The sequence below is a fragment of the Macaca nemestrina genome, chromosome 14, assembly GCF_043159975.1.
Source record: "Macaca nemestrina isolate mMacNem1 chromosome 14, mMacNem.hap1, whole genome shotgun sequence".
Classification (NCBI taxonomy): Eukaryota; Metazoa; Chordata; class Mammalia; order Primates; family Cercopithecidae; genus Macaca; species Macaca nemestrina.
The window spans coordinates 86956172-86978304 of NC_092138.1; the positions used below are offsets into that span (position 1 = coordinate 86956172).

General features: G+C 40.9%; 1 protein-coding gene across 1 annotated transcript in view; it reads left to right on the forward strand.

The window, feature by feature from the left end:
• The window catches only part of LOC105487115 (pappalysin 1), a 250659-nt gene that overhangs the window by 73951 nt on the left and 154575 nt on the right, over positions 1–22133 (forward strand). The window contains exon 7 of the mRNA XM_071078810.1: positions 7022–7520. Within this exon, the coding sequence (XP_070934911.1) occupies positions 7022–7520 (499 nt within the window). The remainder of the gene's footprint in view (positions 1–7021; positions 7521–22133) is intronic.

A 22133-nucleotide genomic window follows, 5' to 3' on the forward strand; every position in this document is an offset into this window, starting at 1 on the left:
GTGCCTTATGATTGCCACTGTTATGGGTTCCACCCACTATCAGACTTTTCCCTGCTCAGGAGTGTCTCACCAGCTTCCCAAGGAACCAATGATCTCTGTGCTTTCTTACATCATTATTGAAGTTAAGAGAAGAATACCTTTTGCCAAACGCTTGTTGTCACTTGGCCTCAGAACCAGGCTGGCAGAGGCTCCATACTTTCCTCTTATTGTTTCATCTCCCCATCACTGGTCCTCTGGGTTGTGCACATAGACCCTGCCCCCACCCAGTCCCTCTTGCTCCTCTGCAGGTCAGCTCATGCCAGCAGTCACTGAGCGAGCACACTATTACACCAGTGCATCAGAGGGAGCGGAATCAGTCTTCTCACTGAACACCAGTGAGAACTCCTCCGCTATCCTCTATATTTTTAGAAAGAAGGTTGAAAAGAAAAAGCCAGAGATAGAATAAAGCAAGGGGGAAGGATCAGAGAGGAAAGTGAAGTTGAAAAACGACAGCACCGCACTTTATTTTTTAAAGTAGCTTAAAATAAAAATGAGAGTCAAACTTGGGAAGTCTAAACAAATCCATCTGGAATGTAAAGCAAGAGGGATGTCTGGGAAAAGCCCTCAGTTCAGCCTCACAGAATCACAGGCTATCAGACCTGAGAGGGACGCCTGGGGTCATCAGGCCCGGGCTCCCCCCAAGTGCAGGAATCCCCTCTATGTGCATCCTCACTGAGGTTCCCTGGCACCTGTTCAAGCTCCAGTTTTTTAGAAAGTTCTTGAAATCTGCAATTGTAATTTTTCCACCCAAACTGAACCCACTTTGGGTTGTCACAAAGAATGTGTCTCTGCCACCTGACAACATTTTACATACTTGCATCTAGTGAACCCGTCTCACTAGTGACCAACACAGGCACTATATGCTGGGCACTGTCTTGGGCACATGGGCAAGGCAATGTTGAGTGTCTGCTAGGGAATTCAGATAAGTAAATGGCCAATTGCCATTCAATGTGAACAGGCTTATGGTAATAGAAGTACCAAGTGGTGCTGGGGGCCCATAAGAAGAGGACTTCATTCTGAACTGGAGACTCAGTCTTCCCACGAAATATCACAACATTATTAACAAGGTGCATCTGAGAATGTGAAAAAGGTTGGTATGTTCACAGAGTGGCTGTTTTCTAAATCTAGTTCAGAGGCTTATGGGGTTACTGGAAACTTTTATAGGGTGTCCTCAAAGTCAAAAGTATTTTCATAAAATTACGTATGACATCATTTGCTTTTTCCACTCTCATTCACTCCTGAGAGTCCAATGGAGCTATCTGATAGACACATGACATGTGATGTCATTTGTGCTCTGATAGCTAGTGGAACACACTCTTACGTATTCTTGAATTTTCAAATTTCTTGGTTTTAGTTTACAATATGGAAACTACTAATAGATATAACCTGCATAAGCAAAAGTTCAGTAAGGCTGTAAGAGTTTAAGTAGGTTCAGAACATGTAAAACAAGGTGGAGGTGGCAGAGGTAAGACTCTAGGTGAGATGGATAATGGCCAGGTGAGGAAGGGTTTGGATTCACACCGAGGGCAATGAGAAAACCACGTGCCTTAGGGCATGATATATGGTATGACTTGGGTGTCGTAAAGATTGTTCAGGCTGCTGTGTGAAGAAGAGATCAAGAGAATTTGGTTGCTGGAGGAAGGGAAGCAGCAAGGTGGTTGTTGCCAAAATCCAGCTGAGGAATGATGGTGGGCTGGTGAGGTCGGTGGCTGTGAGAATGGAGAGAAGTTTATGGGGTTGAGAGGTACTTGGAAGGTAGAATTAGCAAGATTCTCCCCTGAGATGTCTCTGGCTAAAATTATCTTGCTTTGTTCTACCACTTGTTTGAATAAAATTATTTCCAAACATCTCCCCACACCTACATCCAACGCGACTATTAGTTGGTGAAGTTTGCTCCTAGTTTGTTCCTGACCTTCTTAAAGCATAATATGCAGAATGGAGTTCAACTGGAGGCACTGAGGTCTCTGGTTCCCTGAGCCAATTCGGAGCTCCAAGGAAACTCAGCAGCCCCGGGTTTTCCTCCTATGTAAATTTAGTACATGTGGGCCAGGAAAAGACACTGTTCTTTTTTTAGAGCATCCTATTACAGTCTCTGTGATCCTTTTGGCTCAGACCCTTTTAATATCCTTGAAGAAATAAACTTTTCCATGAGCCAAACTCTGCAATTTATTCCTCAACTCATTCTCATCCTATTTATCTTTGCATGTTTAAGTTTTTGGACTTCCCAAACTAACTTAAAACACCCAAATTCATGAGCAATGCCAGACATATCTGTAGGATTGGGGAAAAAACATGGGGAGTGCAGGGGAGAGAAAGGAGGAGGATTGGATCATGGTCTCAGACCTACTATTGATGTACTCTGTGCCCTTGAATGAGTCACATAGCTTCTCTGAAAATGGCATTGTATCCGCAGAATGAAAAGTTGAACTATAATGTGTCCCTTCCAGCTCTAATATTCCATGGAGCTGTAACTTCTTTTCATATAATCCCATATTAACTAGCAGAAGACTCTTCATTTGACAAATCTTTATTGGAAATCTGCTGCATTTCATTAACTTCATTTCAAAGAAGGTAAATACAGTCATAGAACTGTTTGCCTTTGTTCATAGACAGTGGTTGTGCTCCTACCTCTTGAGTAAAAACTGTATTTCATACATAAATATTTTTGAGATATTTGATGCCATGTTATATCTGTAGCCTATAAATTAGATAAATATAAATTTCTTGATCTGACTGACTCAAATCCCAGTTAAGATCACTTATGCAAGTATTAAATAGATCCCAAGTGTTGGGTTTTCCATGAGAGATTAGCACATGGCACTAACTGTTTTCATTTTTTCTCATTTGTGTGTTTTCTCTATTTTTCTGCCCAGAATATTTCAGGTGTTCTTAACTATTCACCTGGAAAAAAGCTTGGCAGCAAGTTTTTATAACTATATTTGTGTCAACAGCTGCAGTGTGTATATACATAGATATATAATGGGTGCCTGTATGGTGTTTCACAAATGTAAATGTAGATCAGCATGAGTATGTATAAATATATATGTCTATACACATATATGACCTTATTTTTAGTGGACAACTTATATAAATATGTAATTTTTCATTTAATCACCATATATACAAAAGAATATCTATTAATAATGAAGTAACAGGGCTTCTGCGCTTATTTCTCTTTTCTTCTTTATTATTTTCTCCACTTCCACACTTCCTCCTCCCCTTTCCTTATCTCCTTCCTTCCCTTCTCTCTTTGCTTCTTTTCTTCAGCTCCTGTCCTTACCTTGCAACTACATGTCCAATCAATCTACCAGCTGTGTTCATTTTTCCTCCTTTGGAATTCTGACTTGCCATCTCCTTGCATGCTTTTTTGCAGTTCATGTATTGTCTGCATTAGTCCAGTACTCTCCTAACTGGTCTCACAAGACTAAAAGCTCCCTGAGAACAGAGATCATGTTGGCAAACTTATTCTCTTGGAGCCTAGCCTACCTCTGGACACACACCTGGCACTGAATAGTTACTTTTTGAATAAATGGAATGAATGGGTGGATGGATGGATGGATGGATGGATGGATGGATGGATGGATGGATGGGTGGATGGATGGATGGATGGTGTCTGTGTCTCTAAACAGTGTTTTTTCTTTTATTTACTTACTTTCTTTTTTTTTCTTTTCTTTTTCTTTTTTTTTTGAGATGGAGTTTCACTCTTGTTGCCCAGGTTGGAGTGCAGTGGTGTGATGTCGACTCATTGCAACCTCTGCCTCACAGGTTCAAGCGATTCTCCTGCCTCAGCCTCCCAAGCAGCTGGGGTTACAGGCATGTGCCACCACACCCAGCTAATTTTGTATTTTTAATAAGAGACAGGGTTTCACTATGTTGGTCAGGCTGGTCTCGAACTCCTGACCTCAAGTGATCTGCCCGCCTCGGCCTCCCAAAGTGCTGGGGTTACAGGCGTGAGCCACCACACTAGGCCAACAGTGGTTTTCCTAAAAGGCAACTCTGATGTCACTCAGTTGCTTAAAATTTCTCAGTAGCTCTTCATCTATTTCAGTATAAAGTTCAGTTTCCTTAATGTGGTATACAAACCACTTCACAATCTTGATTCTACTTAGCTTACCAGCCTCAGCATTTGTGGCTCTACTATTGTACTCAAAACCATAGTAACCTTAACTGACACTCTCTCCCAACTGTTTTCATGCTTGGAATACCTCCTCTTACCAATATTTTCCTTGTTAATACCTCCCTACTTTCCAGGACAGAACTAATATATTTATGAGAATCTATTAATGATCTCATCCTATTCGAGGTTTACAGCAACCCTGAGGTAGGTAACATTACAGTAGGTAACACAGTAAGAAACCCTATAACTGATATTTTAACCCAACTTTCATTCCTTCAAAGCCTGGCACACTGCCTGGACCAACAATATCATATTCTACTCCCTGCCAGGGAATTTCTGAACCATCTGAGTCTCAGTTTCCTCTTCTGTAAAATGAATTTCATAAGACCTGCGTCACAGACTTAGTGCCAGCGTAAAAAGACCTGAGGCGTGTAATGTCCTTGGCACAGTGCCTGCACATTGAGGATGGGCAACTCGTGAAGGCTGGCATTATTAATGAGGTTGCTGCTTTGGTTATGGTTACACTCAGTGCCTCTAGGGACTCTTTTTTACATGTAAGGGTTTGTCTCTAATAACCAGACAACCACAAGCTTTGCTAAGATTTCTACTCCTGTTTACTTGCTTGAGTATAATGACCAGACTCACCTTCCTGTCCTTTGGAAGCATTTGGTTCCTCTGTTGATTAACAAGAAACTAGGGAGGAAGGATGAGCCAGGCAGATTTGTCATCTTTGCTCTCCTGTGGCTTCCCACCACTGACAGTCATTTTCTCCAAGGAAGGGAGAAAGATTACTTTATCCCTTGCCAGTTGCAGGAGAAAGCCCATGGAGGGGTGGAATGTTCACCTGGCACCCACCATCAGGAAGTATGCCTTAATGTTCCATGCTGTAACTTTTAACTCGATGTTAACCGGATAGAAGGTCCTTCCTTTAACAAATATGTATTGAGCATCCACTATGTGAATTCTCTATGGACCAGGCGCACTGTATTAAGCAAAAGCTGCATGGCATTGAGTGAAACAGTGCTCTTTGATAGAGACAAAATGACAACGATTTTGTCTTACAGGATTTTGATGACAATCAGATGAGTTAACTAATGACTGGGAGATGTGTTTCATATACTGTAATGTGCTGCCTTCAATGAAGTTGACTGAATGAATAAGTGATACATGTGTGTCAACGTCCCACAAAGTTAAGAGAGTCAGGAACTCAGTGGGTTGGAAAGTAGACAAGAAGAAAGGCTTCAGCTAGGTGGGGAGTCCTACTTGTGTTTTTCCCCTAAACTACAGGTTGCTTTGAGCCAGCAGTTGCTGCCAATAATGAATGAAACTAGCCAAGGAGAGATAGAGGAAATCTTGTAATTAAATCCATCTTTTCTTGCTCTGATGCATTATATCTAAGAAGCCTTTGTGTATTTGCTCACACCTCCTTCTCTTTTCCTCTTCTCTTCTCCATCTCTACTTGGTGGCTTCTCTCTTTTCTTGGCTAAGCAGAGGCAAGGAGGTTAGAGGCATTTACAGCCTTCACTGGCATAGTTTTTTCACTCCAAATAACTTTCTAGTGTTGACATTATAGTGATTCCTGTTACCCTGAAACATTACCACAAAGCATTTTTAAGCAAAGATCTTTTTTTTTTTCCCTTATTTGCTTCAGAAATGTCCAGGGTCACCACCACCCTCCCAACAAACCACTGATGCTGAAGAAAAAAAGAATGTGCCTAGGTGGGCATGGGGACACATGCCTATATTCCAGCTACTCAGGAGGCTGAGGCAGGGGGATTCAAGCCTGCAATGAGCTACAATCAGACCATTCCATTGCAGCCTGAGCAATAGAGCAGGACTCTGTCTCTTAATTTTTTTCAAGGTGGCTAGTTGGACAACTTGAGGTCCTTCATCTTACCATCTGGTCTGTCTCTCTCATGAGGCTCCCTTAAACAAATTAGAGCCAGTCACTACATTGAGTCCTGGTTCTTTTTCTCAGTAGTGCAAGGAAGAGCTCTCTGGGAGTCTAGATGTGATCTCAGCAGAGAAAAATTCAGAAGTCGCTGCAGGCTGAGATCAGTGGGGATGAGGCATCATCTCCCTAGGGAAAGAGGAGAAGAATCCCTCCTTCTTTCTCCCTGCTCCTCACCCAACCCTCCCCTTCCTGAGTCAGACAGAACAGAGCGCAGAGAAGCTCAGTGGTATGGAATGACCGCATGTAGAGAAGGGGAGGAGGAGAGATAAGAGGGCTCCAAGGCTGCCTTCCAGCTCTGTTGTTCATGGTTCTAGACAGTTTCCTCCCAGGTCCTCAGTCTGCAGGGTGGATGCTATTTATGCTCACATATTCTTTGCTGGTCAGGGGGTGGGGTTAGGATTTCTGTCATTCCAAGTAGGTTTTACCAATGGCAGTAACACCACAAGGATTCTAATTTATTCTAGAGTTCCCTGCATCCAATAGGGACAAGAACAAAGAATGCAGATTCCAAAATGAAACAAAACTTGGTTCCAATGCTGACCTTTACACTTCAAGTTGTATGAACCTGATCGATTCACTCTATATTTGGAGCCTTTACTTCTTTTCATCTTAGGCAGCACAGCCTCCTAAGTGGAAGATGAGGAAGGAAAGTTTGAACATTGACTCAGTAATGAGATGAAAGCAGTTTGACTGAATGTCTGGTGATTCCTCTGAAATCTGTATTGCAGGGGTGCGGATGAGATGGATGCTGTGTGTATAGCAGATTCACCAAGACACCAAGAACCTTCCTCTCCTTTTCCCCTCTGTCTAAGTTCTAGTCAGGCTGGTTTCTCCTGGGGTCCACAGGAAACTCTAAGGATCAGAATAAAGCTCTTTCTTCAAGAACTCATTCCCTCATCTCTTCTGCATAGGTCATCCTGATGTTGAACAGCCCTGTAAGTCCAGTGTCCGCACCTGGAGCCCAAATTCAGCTGTCAACCCACACACAGTTCCTCCAGCCTGCCCTGAGCCTCAAGGCTGCTACCTCGAGCTGGAATTCCTCTACCCGTTGGTCCCTGAGTCTCTGACCATTTGGGTGACCTTTGTCTCCACTGACTGGGACTCCAGTGGAGCTGTCAATGACATCAAACTGTTGACTGTCAGTGGGAAGAACATCTCCCTGGGTCCTCAGAATGTCTTCTGTGACATCCCACTGACCATCAGGCTCCAGGACGTGGGCGAGGAGGTGTACGGCATCCAGATCTACACGCTGGACGAGCACCTAGAGATCGATGCTGCCATGTTGACCTCCACTGCAGATACCCCACTCTGTCTACAGTGTAAGCCCCTGCAGTATAAGGTGGTCCGGGACCCTCCTCTCCAGGTGGATGTGGCCTCCATCCTACATCTCAATAGGAAATTCATAGACATGTAAGTGCACTCTCTGAATAGGGAGTTTATTAAGTGGGTGGGTTGAGGAGAAAAGTGAGGCAGGTCAGAGAGGCCTGGACAGGAAAGGGAAGGTTCATCACAGCCAAGACTCATTCTATGGATTGTAACCCATCATGGGGTGTAGATTTGTCTTAACATGGCAGAGTTGATATCATGGGAGGAGCAATGGGAAAGGGACCACTAGACCTGGATTTAGTGACAAATCTGATGTGTGACCTTAAGCCTCATAAGCCTTTCTTAATTTTAGTCATTCCAATAGTAAATGAAGGAGGTTGGATGAGAGTAGCAGTGAGAAAATCATTTATTACTAATGAAAGTAGAAGAACTGAAGTTTGTGAATGATTTTCTTTTTATATTAAATTAAAGACAATTTATGCATTTTGATTGCTTTTTCAGTGGGTGAATCAGGGGTGAAGTTATAATAGATTGACTGGGGGTTGGGCACAGTCCTAGGTATTTGCACAAAAATTGTGCTGGAAAGTGAACATCAACTTTAACAGCGTTTGTTTTTGTCTTGTTTCCTGAGGCAGAACAGTGGTTCAAACCCACTTGATCCTTAAGGCCTTTGCAGCTTTGGGTTTCCGTCACTGTTTTTGGATGCTCACTGCTCTTATGTGAAGTAGTACTTGTCTTTCATACTCACCTCTCAGCCGGGGAGGTGGCTCACACCTGTTATCCCAACATTTTGGGAAGCCGAGGCAGGCGGGTCACCTGAGGTCAGGAGTTTAAGACCAGCCTGGCTAACATGGTGAAACCCTGTCTCTACTAATGATACAAAAAAATTAGCTGGGTGTGGTGATGTATGCCTGTAATCCCAGCTACTCAGGAGGCTGAGGCAGGAGGATCGCTTGAACCCAGGAGGCAGAGGTTGCAGTGAGCCGAGATCACGCCATTGCACTCCAGCCTGGGCAACAAGAGTGAAACTCCATCTCAAAAAAAAAAAAAAAAAAAAAATTATTCACTTCTCAAGTCACCTCTCTATTACTTCTTCCCCAAACATCCTCAGAATTTCTGTCTTAGGAGGAAGACCATCTTATAATGAAGCCATTGGTGCTTTTCCTGTGTACTAGAAAATGGGCTAAGGTCTTTGCATCTTTTACTCATTCCATCCTCTCCACAACCACAGCCGTACTATTCTTATTTTACAAAGAAGAAAACTGGGGCTTAGAGATGTGAAGTCACTCATCCAAGATCACACAGTTAGGAAGTGGTGAAGGTAATGATTGGAATTTCGTTCTGACTTCTAAGCCAGTGCACTCAACTGATGCTCAATTAAAGATATGATTCCAACTTCTGTTTTAATCTACAAAAAGGATAGAGTCTTCGCCATCTAATTTGGGTGTCAATGGTTTCTATAGGCCTTTTGTGGCTCTTTATTTGGTTCTAAAATAATGTAAGACAATCTCCGCTCTGTCTACTTGAAAATATTCACTAAGCCAATCATTAATGGAAACCAAGTTCTAGAGGAAACTTTTAATCTTTTTAAAGGGCAGAACCACTTTCAAACACTTTACCAGCACTTCCTTTTACATACTAGCAATTAATGTGCACATCACAGGCAAACTCTTGCTAATTCATTGAATCAAAGATGAGGAACAGCTGTTTAAGAACTCAGAAAGAGCACTTGGTTTGTGTTTGAGAATGTACTTAAAATTTAAAGGATAGTCCTGCCTTAAAAATATTCCATAACCCTGTCTCTTCCATCTCCTCACTTGTCTAGAGTGGTAGAGTTCTATAATATGCTTCCATTTAAACTTTCTTTATAAAGCAATGGAGGGAAGAAATAATAGATGTTTTAAAATCTCAGTTTAAACTCAGCTTTCATTTTTTTTGCCTCAAGTTATGAGCCTGTGAGAGCTGCCATGGGTTGATAAGTGTGAAATGGTGAAAATTAAACTGAATAAATGAAAGCACCCTTAGTGATTTAGCTTAGTTCTATTCTCAGCTAAATCTCAGCTAAATCACTAACTGCCTCTACCCTCTTAGGTGAGTCACTTGTCCTTTCTAGTCTTCCGATGCCTCAACTTGGCATGCAGGAGGTTGCACTAGATTAGTTCTTCTCTTTTTTTTCTTTCCAAGACAGAGCCTTGCACTCTCACCCAGGTTGGAGTGCAGTGGTGCGATCTTGGCTCACTGCAACCTCTACCCACCAGGTATAAGCAATTCTCCTGCCTCAGCCTCCTGAGCAGCTGGGATTACAGGCACGCATCACCACGCTGGGCTAATTTTTGTGTTTTTAGTAGAGATGGGGTTTCACCAGGTTGGCCAGTCTGGTCTGAGAGCTCAACTCGTGATCTGCCTGCCTCGGCCTCCCAAAGTGCTGGGATTACAGGCTTGAGCCACTGTGCCTGGCCAGTTCTTCTCAATTTGGATTGCACATTTAAAAACTGGGACATTTAAAAATTGCCTGGGTCTCCCTTGTATCCCATTTCCACTCTCTATCCCCTCAGATATTTATTTAATGGTTAAGAATAAGTCCTGACCATTAGAACTTTTAAAATCTCATAAGGTGATTATAATTTGCAACCAAGTTTAAAAACCAGTGCAGTAAAACAAGTTCTCAAAGTGTGGCCCCAGACCCACGGCATTAGTATCACCTGGGAACTGAGAAAGGCCAGGCTCTCAGGCCCCAGTCTAGCCTAGTGAATCAGAAACTCTGAGTGCAGGGCCTCTCCAGGTAATTTGGATGCTAGTTAAAGTTTAATAGCCACTGCTCTAAATTGTCTCCAAGGTCCAGGAATCTCCAAGTTCTCTCTCACTCATGCAACTACTTGCTCAGTTCACAAATATGTACTGAGAACATTCTATATGCCAGATTCTGCACTGGAAACAGTATTAGGATGACTCAGACCAGTCCCTTTCCTAAAGGCACGCAAACTTAAGTGCTGAACTCCTACCTACTTTGTAAAAGTGCTACATACTATGCCAAATCATCAGTATTGAGGTCGACACTCTTACGCACAATTTGTTCTTTCATTCACTCTCCAAATATTTCTTTAGTCCCTACTATGTGACAGGCACAAGGGCTAGACTGAGGCTTTCATTGGCCTTCCTCTTGTACTCTTTTGTGTTTCAAGGAGTTTATTGGAGATCTGGGCTGGGCTGGGCTGGACTTCCTGACCTGAATGTTCTCTGAGGCTGAAAAAAGAGAAACACATCCTTCCAAATCAACCTACCATTTCAACTCCTTTATCTCTTGGTAATTTGAGTTCTGAACCCCACCACAAATACCTCTTTGTGTGTGTATGTGTGTGTATGTGTATTTTGCTGCTTTCACATTTTTTCCATATCAAATAAATTGGCTCTTATACAAGTTCTATATAAAGACTGTTTTGGAGAAAAAGAGGAGAGGGAAAAAATGCTTTCTTTTTCTTTCCTGACTCAACCCATTACATGATTCCCTTTGACCTTTGTCTTCATTTTTTTTCTCTCAACAAAAATATTTATTCTTTCTGTTATCTACACTGGAGATAGTTTCCCAAGGTATGGCAGTGATGAAGAGAGAGTCTTCTGTGCTTACCCCATGGAAACTTCTAGTAGACTGATTACTTTTGGCCAGGACCAGAAAGAAATGTGGAACATCTCCATCTCCCTTAAGTGGAAACCCCTCTATTGAATGAGAAATGCCACTATCAGAAGAAAGGGGACCAGTGCCAACTCTGCTACAAACTCATCATATGACACAAAGACACACCACATCACCTATTTGGACCTCAGTTTCCATATCTGTACAATGAGAGGACAACACATTAAGCCCTTCTCTGTGGGCAGACACAGAGAAGTGTCTGGGGTTACAGGTGATTCATATACTTTTTTGTAGTAAAAGGAATTCAATAGGGATTATCTGTAAGAATCAGTACCCAGAGGAAACCTCACTGGCTCTGGATGCCCTTCTGAAATGTGGACCACAATAATAATGACAACCTTTACTAAGTATTTCCTCTGCTTTAAGTGCCTTACAGACACTTCTGAGGTAGGTGAAAAAGCTTAAACTCAGAGAAGTGATTAAACTAACCTCATACAGCTAGTAATGGCATAGACAGGCCTCAAACCTAAGTCTAATTCCAAATTTCACCTTCCTAACCGCTACTCACACTACCTCCTACTGCAGTAATGTAAAGGCAGAATTTTAGAGCCGAGAAATGCATCCGATCTGGTCAAAGCTCTAAATATAGCAAGCGGAAGACAGGCTTACAAGTCAGAGGACACTAGTCCACAGTCAGTCCCTGTGGCCCACCCTTGATGTCTTGGTGTCCAATAACACAAGTTACACAGGCAGTTCTTTATGCTTCTGGCTGGGAAGAAATAACAGGGAAGCATCTTTTTCTCCACTTGGCTGTCAAGTGTTTCTGTACTGAGCACTGTGCTCCTTGGCCTATATGAAATCTTCAGATTTCTCCAAGAAGTAAATACTCTGGGCAAAACTAAGAAAGAAAAGTATAAAGCAAACCAGGAACAGTGAAAAGTAGCTCACTCTCGTTATCCATCTACTCGTTGGTCTGTCTCATTCATCCATCACTTCATGAAACAAATATTCACTGGGTATCTATTAGGCACTATGCACTATGTTAAGAAATGGTGATCCAGTGGTGCTGAAAACTCAAGGTGCTCACAGTCTATGGGAAAAGAGAGACACAGGCAAGCAGTGCCATTGCAGTAAAATAATATTCTGATGAAAGAAACAGAAACACAGAGTCAGAGGTTTCTAACACAAACTTGGATGAATTGAAGTCTAAACTTAGAACTAGAATGTAAACACCCTGAGGGCTAGATTTTTTTTCCTCTTTTTCTCCCGGTGCATTCCAAGCACCTAGAACAATTATAGACACAAGGTAAGCACTGAGTAAATGTTCTTTAAATGGTTCTGGAAAGAAGAATGAGGAGTTTAGCATTTGAAGAGAAATGGAGAAGCCAAAATGTAATAAGCTTGTACTTTGTGTCAGGCACTAAATAGGGACTTTACATAGATAATCTCATTTGATTTAATCATCCCAACAACCCCACAATGTAGGCCGTCCTATCCCCAGATTATAGAAAGGGACTGGAAACTTAGAGAAGGAATGTGGATTACAGTTTACAACTATCAAGGGGCAAAGCTGGGCTCTTAAGTAGATCTGTCAACTCCAAAGCTAGTGCTCCTGATCATTCATTCTCTGGTTGAACAAGCATGTTTGTTTATGCCTCCGTTTTCTTAGGATCCTCAATTTGGAGCTAGAAACACTCTTAAAAGTCATCTCTCTCAACTGGCTTATTCGTGTATCCCAATTTAGTCATCTATTAATTCTTCTCTCACATTCAGACCTGTAAAGCTTCCAACACAATCTATATCTATTTTATCTCACCTCCTTGGCATTCTCAATATAAGTCTTTGGGGAAATGAATAGACATAAGGAAAGGAGATGTTTATATGATCTGGGTGGACGTTCTTGTGTGTCCAAATTTTACAAATCAGATCCAAATTTCTGCCTCTGAATGTCAAATGCTTTGAACACCCATCAATCAGAAACTTTAGTTCATTCATCAATTCACTTGCTCGGCAAATATCTGTTGACTCCCAACATGAGCTTAACTACTTTCTAGCCTCTAGGGGTGCAATAATGAATACAGCAAGAAAAAGTTTTTGCTTTCGTTGATTATTACAATGTAGTTGAGGAGAGATAAAAGAAGCATGTTATCGTATAATATCTCAGTTGGAAAAGATTTAATGATTTTTAGATAGATGGTCAGGGAAGTCCTCTCTGATGAGATGACATTTGAACAGAGACCGGAAGTGTCCCCTACTAACTAATAATGAAAGCTAGTTGAGCCACCATCCCTGGGATCCCAGCCTGTTTGGAATACGAATTTCTTATAACATGATCCTTAGTCCTTGATCATAGTTTGTGTTGTATTATATTTAACAGTGCTTGTGGTTTTTCCTTCACCTGAAGTACAGAATTTATGACACTTATATGGCACAGTAGGGGCTCCATGGATACTTGTTGAGCATGTAAGGAATAAGTCAGAAGCAGCACAAAGTGGGCTCTCAGAAGATGAGTCTCTTGCTTTCAGATCTTAGTTATAACACTGATACATGATGCCATATTAAGCCTCAGAGGATTTGGAAAGTTTAGCCCAAATCAGGGTCAGGTGAAGGCACAGGTGGCTCTTATATGCTCTTTCTATGGCTCTCGGGCTGAGTCACCACTTTCTTTCTTTCTTTATTTTCCCTAAGCCTCATTTCTTTTTATAGCTCTTTCCGTTTCTCACCCTGTCATCCATCCTTTGTTCTTGTGTGTATTAATTTATTCATTCATCCATCCATCAACTAGTGAAAATCTAATATAATTCATGTTAAATAATACTTATCCCATTTAACAAGTATTTATTAAATGTCTGTTCTGTGCTAGGAATACAGCCCTGATTAATAGACGTGATCTCTGGCCTCATGAGCACACGGTTCTAAATGAAAAATATTATACTGCAGCATGAAAAGTGTTATGGTGTGAGGAGCACGGGGGGCAGGGGGCTGTGAGAAAACATGGGAAGGGTGTCTAACCCAGCATGAATAGGTAAGGAGGGCTTCTTGAAAGAAGAGACATGTAAACTGAGACTTGAAGGATGCATAACAGCTGATCATTGAAGAGGTTTACCACAGTTCAAATGGTTGAAACTAAGTGGATGTTCAGTCAAGATTGATAAATGAATGAATGAATAAATGAAGGGAGAAAAGAACAAGCATACTGCCTGTCAGAAGGGTGTGCTCGACCACAGATCAAATGTCTAACTTTGGGATGGAAATTGTATTAATTTGGGATATCTATCTACTTCAGTTCTTAGATATACTTCAATCTTTTTAGCTGCTGTACAGTATCCCATAGTATGAATGTGCTACAGGTAATTTAGCCATACCCTTAATGGTGGGCATTTAGGTCACTTCATACATTTTTCTACTGCAAGCAAATGTTGGAGTCAGCATTCTCATACAGACATCCTTGTAGGCACATGCATTCATGCAAGCATTTCTCTAGGGTCAATACTGAGAAATTGCTGGTGATAAACAATATATGGGTCTTTTTCATTTTAAGGGACACAACTATGACATTCTGGGCAGGTGAACTAGCTTCCACCCCACCAGCAGTGTGTGCCAAGACCTGCTATTTTGTATCATGACTGCTTATTATTTGGCATAATGGAAGTATTTTTTCTTTGCACTTTTTTTGTCCACTTTGTTGGGAAAAATATGACTTCTTGTTGACATTTCTGTTACGTGTTCTTAAGTAAGCATCTACTCAAATACGTTTACTGGATAATTGCATTTCCTGTTCTGTGACTTGTCTATTCATATCCTTAAGATAGGCCACGTCTTTAATCTCCTTCACACCTCAATTTCTCATTCATTAAATTGGGATTTCAGTGTCAGCCCTACTGCATATCCATTAATGTTATCAGAATCCAGGGTGAAACAGGAAGTTAAGAGGGAAATAGCATTTATGAAGAAGTTACTCTGATTCTTCTTTTATGTATTGATATATTTATCAAATGCTGATTTAGTACAATCCCTTTGCTGAGAACCATGACACATTCTGAAGATACAAGAAGTAACAAAACCAACCCAGTTTCTGCTCTCAGCAGAGCTTAAATTTAGTCACTGTGTTAACCACCTTCACATTGCTAGTATTCTTGTAGCATTTACTACTGGTAGCACTAACATTGCTGCTAACAATAACTACCATGTAGTGAAAACCTCATATATGCTCAGTACTTTTTTATAAGTCTACCAATGATGTTTAGGTTTTAGCATGCCTGACTTCTTAGATGGAGAAGCTCAGACTATAAGACATAAGATCATGATTTAAGATGCCCCAGTTAATAGATGCTAAGGCCAAGTTTTATATACCTTTGTCTGACCCCAAAGGGTGTGCCTGGCAAGAAACAGAGCACAGTCATTGTCATAATGTCTGACAAAGAACAAGATGGTATCTTGATGGATGGAGAAAATGAATACTAAAATTAGATCTTCTTATTTCCAAAAGCAATAGAATAAACACCAAAAAGAGAATTAAAGCAAATTTTTTTTTATTGTTTTTTGAACATTTAAGCAGATGAGGAGGAGGCGGCTTAGGAAGTGTGGACATGGCCAAACCAGCATGATTTCCAGTAACCTGTTGCTGAAATGCATGATTCAGGCTGGACCCCTTCCTGAGCAGGGCCTTCTCCCACGCCTCCCCAGCATGGTTTTGCCTACATTCTGATGTCCCACCCACCAGAAGAGATGAGCAGCATCAGTAGAGAGAGTTGTTTTTCCAAGCCCAGAATGAATACCACTTCTCTTAGCTCAGGCCAGGGGAGCACATAGTCAGCACAATCTCACTCTGGTTCTGGAAACCAGGCGTTATCCACCTATGACTCCCTCTCATCAGTCTTGGGCCAAGTATTTCTCAGAATGAAATATGGGTTCTGGGAATATTAGGATAAGCAAAAGGGCTTAACAAAATCAACTGATCTCCAGGGTCAGCAACAGCCATAGAAGTGCTGTCTCCAAGTGCCTTCTCAATTTTGAAAGGGTGAAGGGCTCCTGTTTGGTGCTAATACCATCAAAACTGCTTACATAAATTTTTATAGATTACTCGAATGCACTACTAAACTTTGTAGTGAGTGAACCATTATAGATTCTCTTCTACAGATGGGCAAACTGAGACCCATAGAAGTTAAAAATTGAACTAATAGCTCCATTGATAAATTTATTCATTTGTTTGTTTCTACATTTATTCACTCATGCATTTAATAAGGAGTACCTTCTGCATGTCAATGTTTGTACTGGCAGTGTAACTCTGAATCTTATAATCTGGTAGGAGAACTGAATAATAGCACACATAAAATTATAATTACAAACTGAAGACTATTATTACAAGACGTTATAATAGAGTATAATTCCCCATTAAATTAAGAGAGAGTCTGTAGAAAATGAGTAAAGAGATAGAAGAGGCCAGACTATTATAAAAAGACAAAAAATAACAGATGTTGGCAAGGGTGTGGAGAAAAGGGAACTCATACACTTCTGGTTAAAATGTAAATTAGTACAACCTCTATGGAAAAAAGCATGGAGATTTTTCAAAGAATTTCAAATAGAACTACTATTTGATCCAGCAATCCAGTCCTGGGTATCTACGCAAAGGAAGATAAATCATTATATCAGAAAGATACCTGCACCGATATGTTAATCACAGCACTGTTTACAATTGCAAAGATATGGAATCAACCTAAGCATCCATCAGTGGATGATGGGATAAAGAAAATTGGGTACATGTACACAATGGAATATTACTCAGTCATAAAAAGGAATGGAATCTTGTCGTTTGAAGCAGCATGGGTGGCACTGGAGGCTATTATCTTAAGGAAAACATCTCAGACATAGAGAGATAAATACCTCATATTCTCACTTATAAGTGGGAGCTAAATAATGTGTACACATAGACATAGAGTGTGGAGTGACAGACAATATGGACACTCAGAAGGGTGGGGGAATGGAACGGAGTGGATGATGGGAAATCACTTAATGGGCACAGTGTACATTATTCAGACCATAGCTACCACCAAAACCCTGACTTCACCTGTCGTCTATGCATGTAACAAAATTACATTTGTACCCCATAAATTTAGATAAATAAAAAAAGAAGGGGCCAGATTATGAAGAGTTTGTGGCTCATGTTGAGTTTAGATTTATTGACTGTGAAATAGAGGGACTAAACCAATCAGTTCGGAGCTTTTATAATACTTCCCTGGTACTCTGTGAAGAAAGGATTGAGGAAGAGTGAGTGAATCCATTTAGGGTTGACTGCTGCAGTCCAAACCAAAGACGATGATTATTTGCATAGAAAAGTGAATGAATTGGAGGTATGTTTTAAAGGTAGAACCAACAGGATTTGGTGATAGTTCGGATTCAAGCAGTTTAATGAGAAGTAGCTGTTTAATGACTCTCGAATTTCTGGTTTGGGTATCTGGAATGAGGGAAATGTTATTCCCTGAAATAGAGGAATATATTTTAATTTATTGTTTTGTTGGGCATGGGGTAGAACAAGAGTTCAGTCTTAGACATATTGTGTTTGAGATGCCCATGAGTCATAAGAGAAGAAATGCTAAGAAGGCCGATTAAACACATAGGACTGAAATTGTTCATGACTGGACTGGAACTATTGCCACACAACGCATGTCTACTTACAACATGCTAAGAAACCTCTCTTCAAAGTAACAGAATCTTTTTCCATAACCATAAAATTACTATCTCATCCACCGTATTTTCTTATCTTTCAGCTAATCATTAAAGATAAAATAATCTGCTCAATCCTGATGCCATCCAAATAGAAAGAAAGCAATACTCTATATGGAAAATTGTGTGTAGCTAACATAACCCTTCCTGTTTTAGAATGATTTTGAAAGGCTTTGAGAAGGCGTTTTAAATGTATATTTGAATGAAGTATCCAAAATGCATTAGGCCTGTCCTCCATATAATGATAGGAAAAATGTAATAGGTCCTTACAACGGACCTGACACAGTGCCCATTAATAAATAATCTCAACAGTTATCCTAATGTCCTCAACAGATTTTTTCCCCCATTCTGTACAAGATGCTCAGATAAACTATGTAACGGGCCCACATACACCCAGCTGGTAAAATAATGAGTTTGATGACTCTAAGCTAGGACTATTTGTATTATTATACAAGTGTAATACAGTGTAATAATTATATCCATCATTTATTGGCTATGTACCAGGCATTGTGCTAAGTGCTTTAAAAAGTTTTTCCTATTTAATCCTTTTAAAAAAATTCTTTGAGCTTTTATTATTAGTTCCACTTTACAGCTGAGAAAACTAATGTTTAAGGACGTTAAGAACCTTCCCTCTGGAAGAGTTAGAGGTAAGATTCTTAGCCACTTCAACCTTGTGCCTCTTATAAACATGCATGAATAAACTTGAGTGGAAAGAAACTTCCTGGCATGCCAGACTATTGGTTAGAATTGAGATGGTTCTCCTGAGAAATGATCACAGCCTAGACATTGAAGTCAGGTTTTTTAAAGAGCAAGGTTATAGATAGAAAAGAAAATGAAGGCCAAATGCGGTGGCTCATGCCTGTAATCCCAACAATTTGAGAAGCTGAGGTGGGAGGATTGCTTGAGCCAAGGAGTTCAAGACCAGCCTGGACAGCATAGAAAGACCTCATCTTGACAAAATAATAATAATAATGATAATGATAATGATAATAATAATAATAATAATTTAGCCAGGTATAGTGGTGTGCACCTGTGGTTCCAGTTACTCAGGAGGGTGGGAGGAGGATCACTTGAGCCTGGGAGGTCAAGGCTGCAGTGGTGAGCCATGATTGTACCACTGCACTCCAGCTTGGGCAACAGAGTGAGACCCTGTCTGCAAGAATAAAAAAAAGAGAGAGAGAAAATAAATGTTGTTACCTTGGGGAAGGGGATGATGGGTCTTAATCATCCAGCTGCACCACATTGCTAGAGAAAATGTGTCTATATCTGTCAGCAGAAAAACAGATAGAGCAATTGTGATATGTCCAAATGTTTCTATAGGTTTCTATGGATTAATAGTTGCATGACATATTAATATCAGTTCTGAGAGGGAAAAAGAGGTCTGTGTGTTTGCAAGGAATCCTAGTTTAAACTCTGTTCAAGAGGCCTTGTTCTGCAGAACTTCACAAAACATGTTACTTTTCATTGTGAATCTCCCAGAGATTGCTGGAATGCTTTATGTAGTCTATTCTGACATTGTTTGAAAAAGGTACGCTGTTTTCTTATCACATATCGTAGGACTGGCATTACTGAGGAAGCTCCTTTGGAAATGATGAGTTAGTGAAATCAGGTTGCAATGCCTTTCCTGGTGTCACCTACTACTTTGTTATTTTCTGTTCACCCTGGGGGTAGGTAGGATGGACTAGACTTGGTTGTGCTGCTCCAATTCCTGATTTTTAAAAAAACAAATAAATGAAGAGGAAAGAGAAGGAAAATAACAGCTGTCAGAGCAATTACAGATGTGAGAAGAATGGAGGAATTTATCTCACACTGGGCATTGGCAAGAGGAGTGGACAAAATCTATTCAGTCTGTGCTTGGAGACACTGAGAATCATGAGGGCAGGTCTTGGTGGGTTTATGTTGTGTCTGTTAAAACACAACCTCAGACACCACTTTAGAGATGCTGAATTTGGAATGAGGAAATCTGACTCCAACACCAGCACCAGCCTTGCTGTGGAACAGGTTTCTTCCATTGTTTGAGCTTAAGTTCCTTTCCTTAGACAAAGTGGGTGACTGTCCATATAGTCTAACAAGGAGTGGTGGGAAAAACTGATAAGATAATAGGCTTGCAAGAACCTGATGCAATCTTGTGAACTATAAAGATTTAAATGTTCATGATTCTTTCTATTGTCTGATTTTTCACTAGGCTTGTTCTTGGCCAGAGCCATGACGGAGAGTATGTGCAAAAGGCAAACACTCTGGCACACACAGACACACACACATCAAGCAGTTTCCCATAAACTCTAACAGGAGTTGCCATGCTTCAGTGTTGGGTTAGAAGAAGGAAAAGAAATTGTACTTTAACCTTTGTAACTCAGTTAAAGAAAAAATAAGAGAGAAAACCCACCACGTGCTGGCCCTGTATCAGGAGACCTGGATTCTAGTATTGGTATCCTGAAATTTTGCTGTGTCCTTGATCAGATGGGTCCCCAACTGTGGGCCCAAGACCCCCTTCTATAAAATAAAGGGGTAGGTCATAGCTCCGACATTCTGTTCAGATTATCCTTTAGCTCTCAACCGTGCTCAGTGCATCTAATTAAGTAAGGACGGAGGCAGCAGGTTATATGTCACTTTGTTAGTAAGTCTGAACTTTGAGTTTGGAGGCTGGCCATGTATATCTAAAGAAAGCCTCCAGGCACAGTGGGACTCTCAGGACTCCACCTAGACCCAGTCTTTCTCTTAGGACTTACAAAGCTCTTCCTTGATAAGACAATTTCAAAATGTTTTGGTGCATTTTTCCTGGGTGGCATTTTAACTTGACACTGAGATACTAGAGGTGGGGGCTGTGTAATATCTGCCATGTTATTCTCTATCCTTAGCTTCTTGTGCAAGACCAGACATCATGTAGATGGTCAATAAATGCAGATGAAATAAATGCATGCATGCATGAATAAATTGATCAGTAAACCCTGTGGTACATCAATAAGTGGCCAGAAAATCATGATAATACACATCATATCTGGTATATTGGAGGTCATTTTTTTAACCTCCAAGGTGGATTAGTTACTTGAGGATTGAAAGGACAAATGAGAATCTTATAGCATGGTCACTGCTCCTCTTGGGGCCTCAGCTCTCTTATCCTTAAAGCAAAGGCATTGGGCCAGAAGGTGTAATTCTGTGTTTCATTCATTCAACAGGCAATTATTTAGCACTGTCTGTGTAACAGGTCCTATAGTAGGCAGTGAAGACAAACCAGTCAGTAAGGGACATACCAGCCTTCCAGGAGCTTAGTCTACTTAATGTGAAAGTAAACACATAAACAAGTGATATCTAACAGTGTGAAAGATGTTATGTTAAGGGAGGCACATGGGCTAAGAGCTCCTCACTCAGCTTCACAGGTCAGTGAGAATCTCCTGAAAGAGGTGGCAACTAAGCCTAGGCAAGAAAATGAAGCCACCAAAGGAAGGTGAGACTGCTTGCTCAGGGTGGTGGCTGAGGGTAAAATTTCAAGAAGAGAGGTTGAGCAAAGAGTCCAGAGAAGTTGACAGGGGTTAGATCACGATGGTTCCAGAGTTCATTGCTGTGACGTCTGGACTTCATTCTGAGAGTGGTGATGAGCCATTGAGTGTCTGTAAGGTAAGAGAAGATCTTCATTAGATTTGGTTTTAGGACATCTCTTTGACTGTGTGTGTATATCTGGATAGAAATAAGGATGGAGGCATAGACCATAAATGGTAAAGGAGGAAAAGCAATGTTGGCAAACTGAAGTAGATGATGACAGTTGTCTATGGTAGTCAAGTGGAAATGGAGAGTACTGGATGAGGCTGAGAGATATTAATGGGAAAAAAATACCTGGATAACTAATCAATAGCAGGAGGCAGGTGAGTGTATTATGAAAGATGCCTGTGTTACTGGCATCACTGAAACACACAATGAATGCAGCTATAGAGGCATATTTGGGTTGGGATGAAACAAAGAGGAGTTCAAAAGTGCCTTCCAGTTGCTGGCCTGTGAATCAGAGGCAGGCATACAGGCACTTCACCTTCAGCCACAACATTTCTTTCCTATGTAGAGATACAGGAGCAATTGAGGCATACATGTGCAGGTTTGCATGCATTTGTGTTTGTGCATGTACATGCATGCGTGAGTACCTGCATGTGTGTGTGTATGTGTTGGGAGCAGGCAAACAAAGACCTGTGAGACCACCTGTTTTCATCATCCACTGATTCTCAAAGTGTAGTCCAATGTTCTAAAGAGGTCCCGAGGGGGATCGGGGGTTAATCTTCCATAGAACTAATACCTATAACGTTACAAGACTCAGGCTTTGTTTTCTACCCAGGATTAATCATTTACTCATGGGCTTT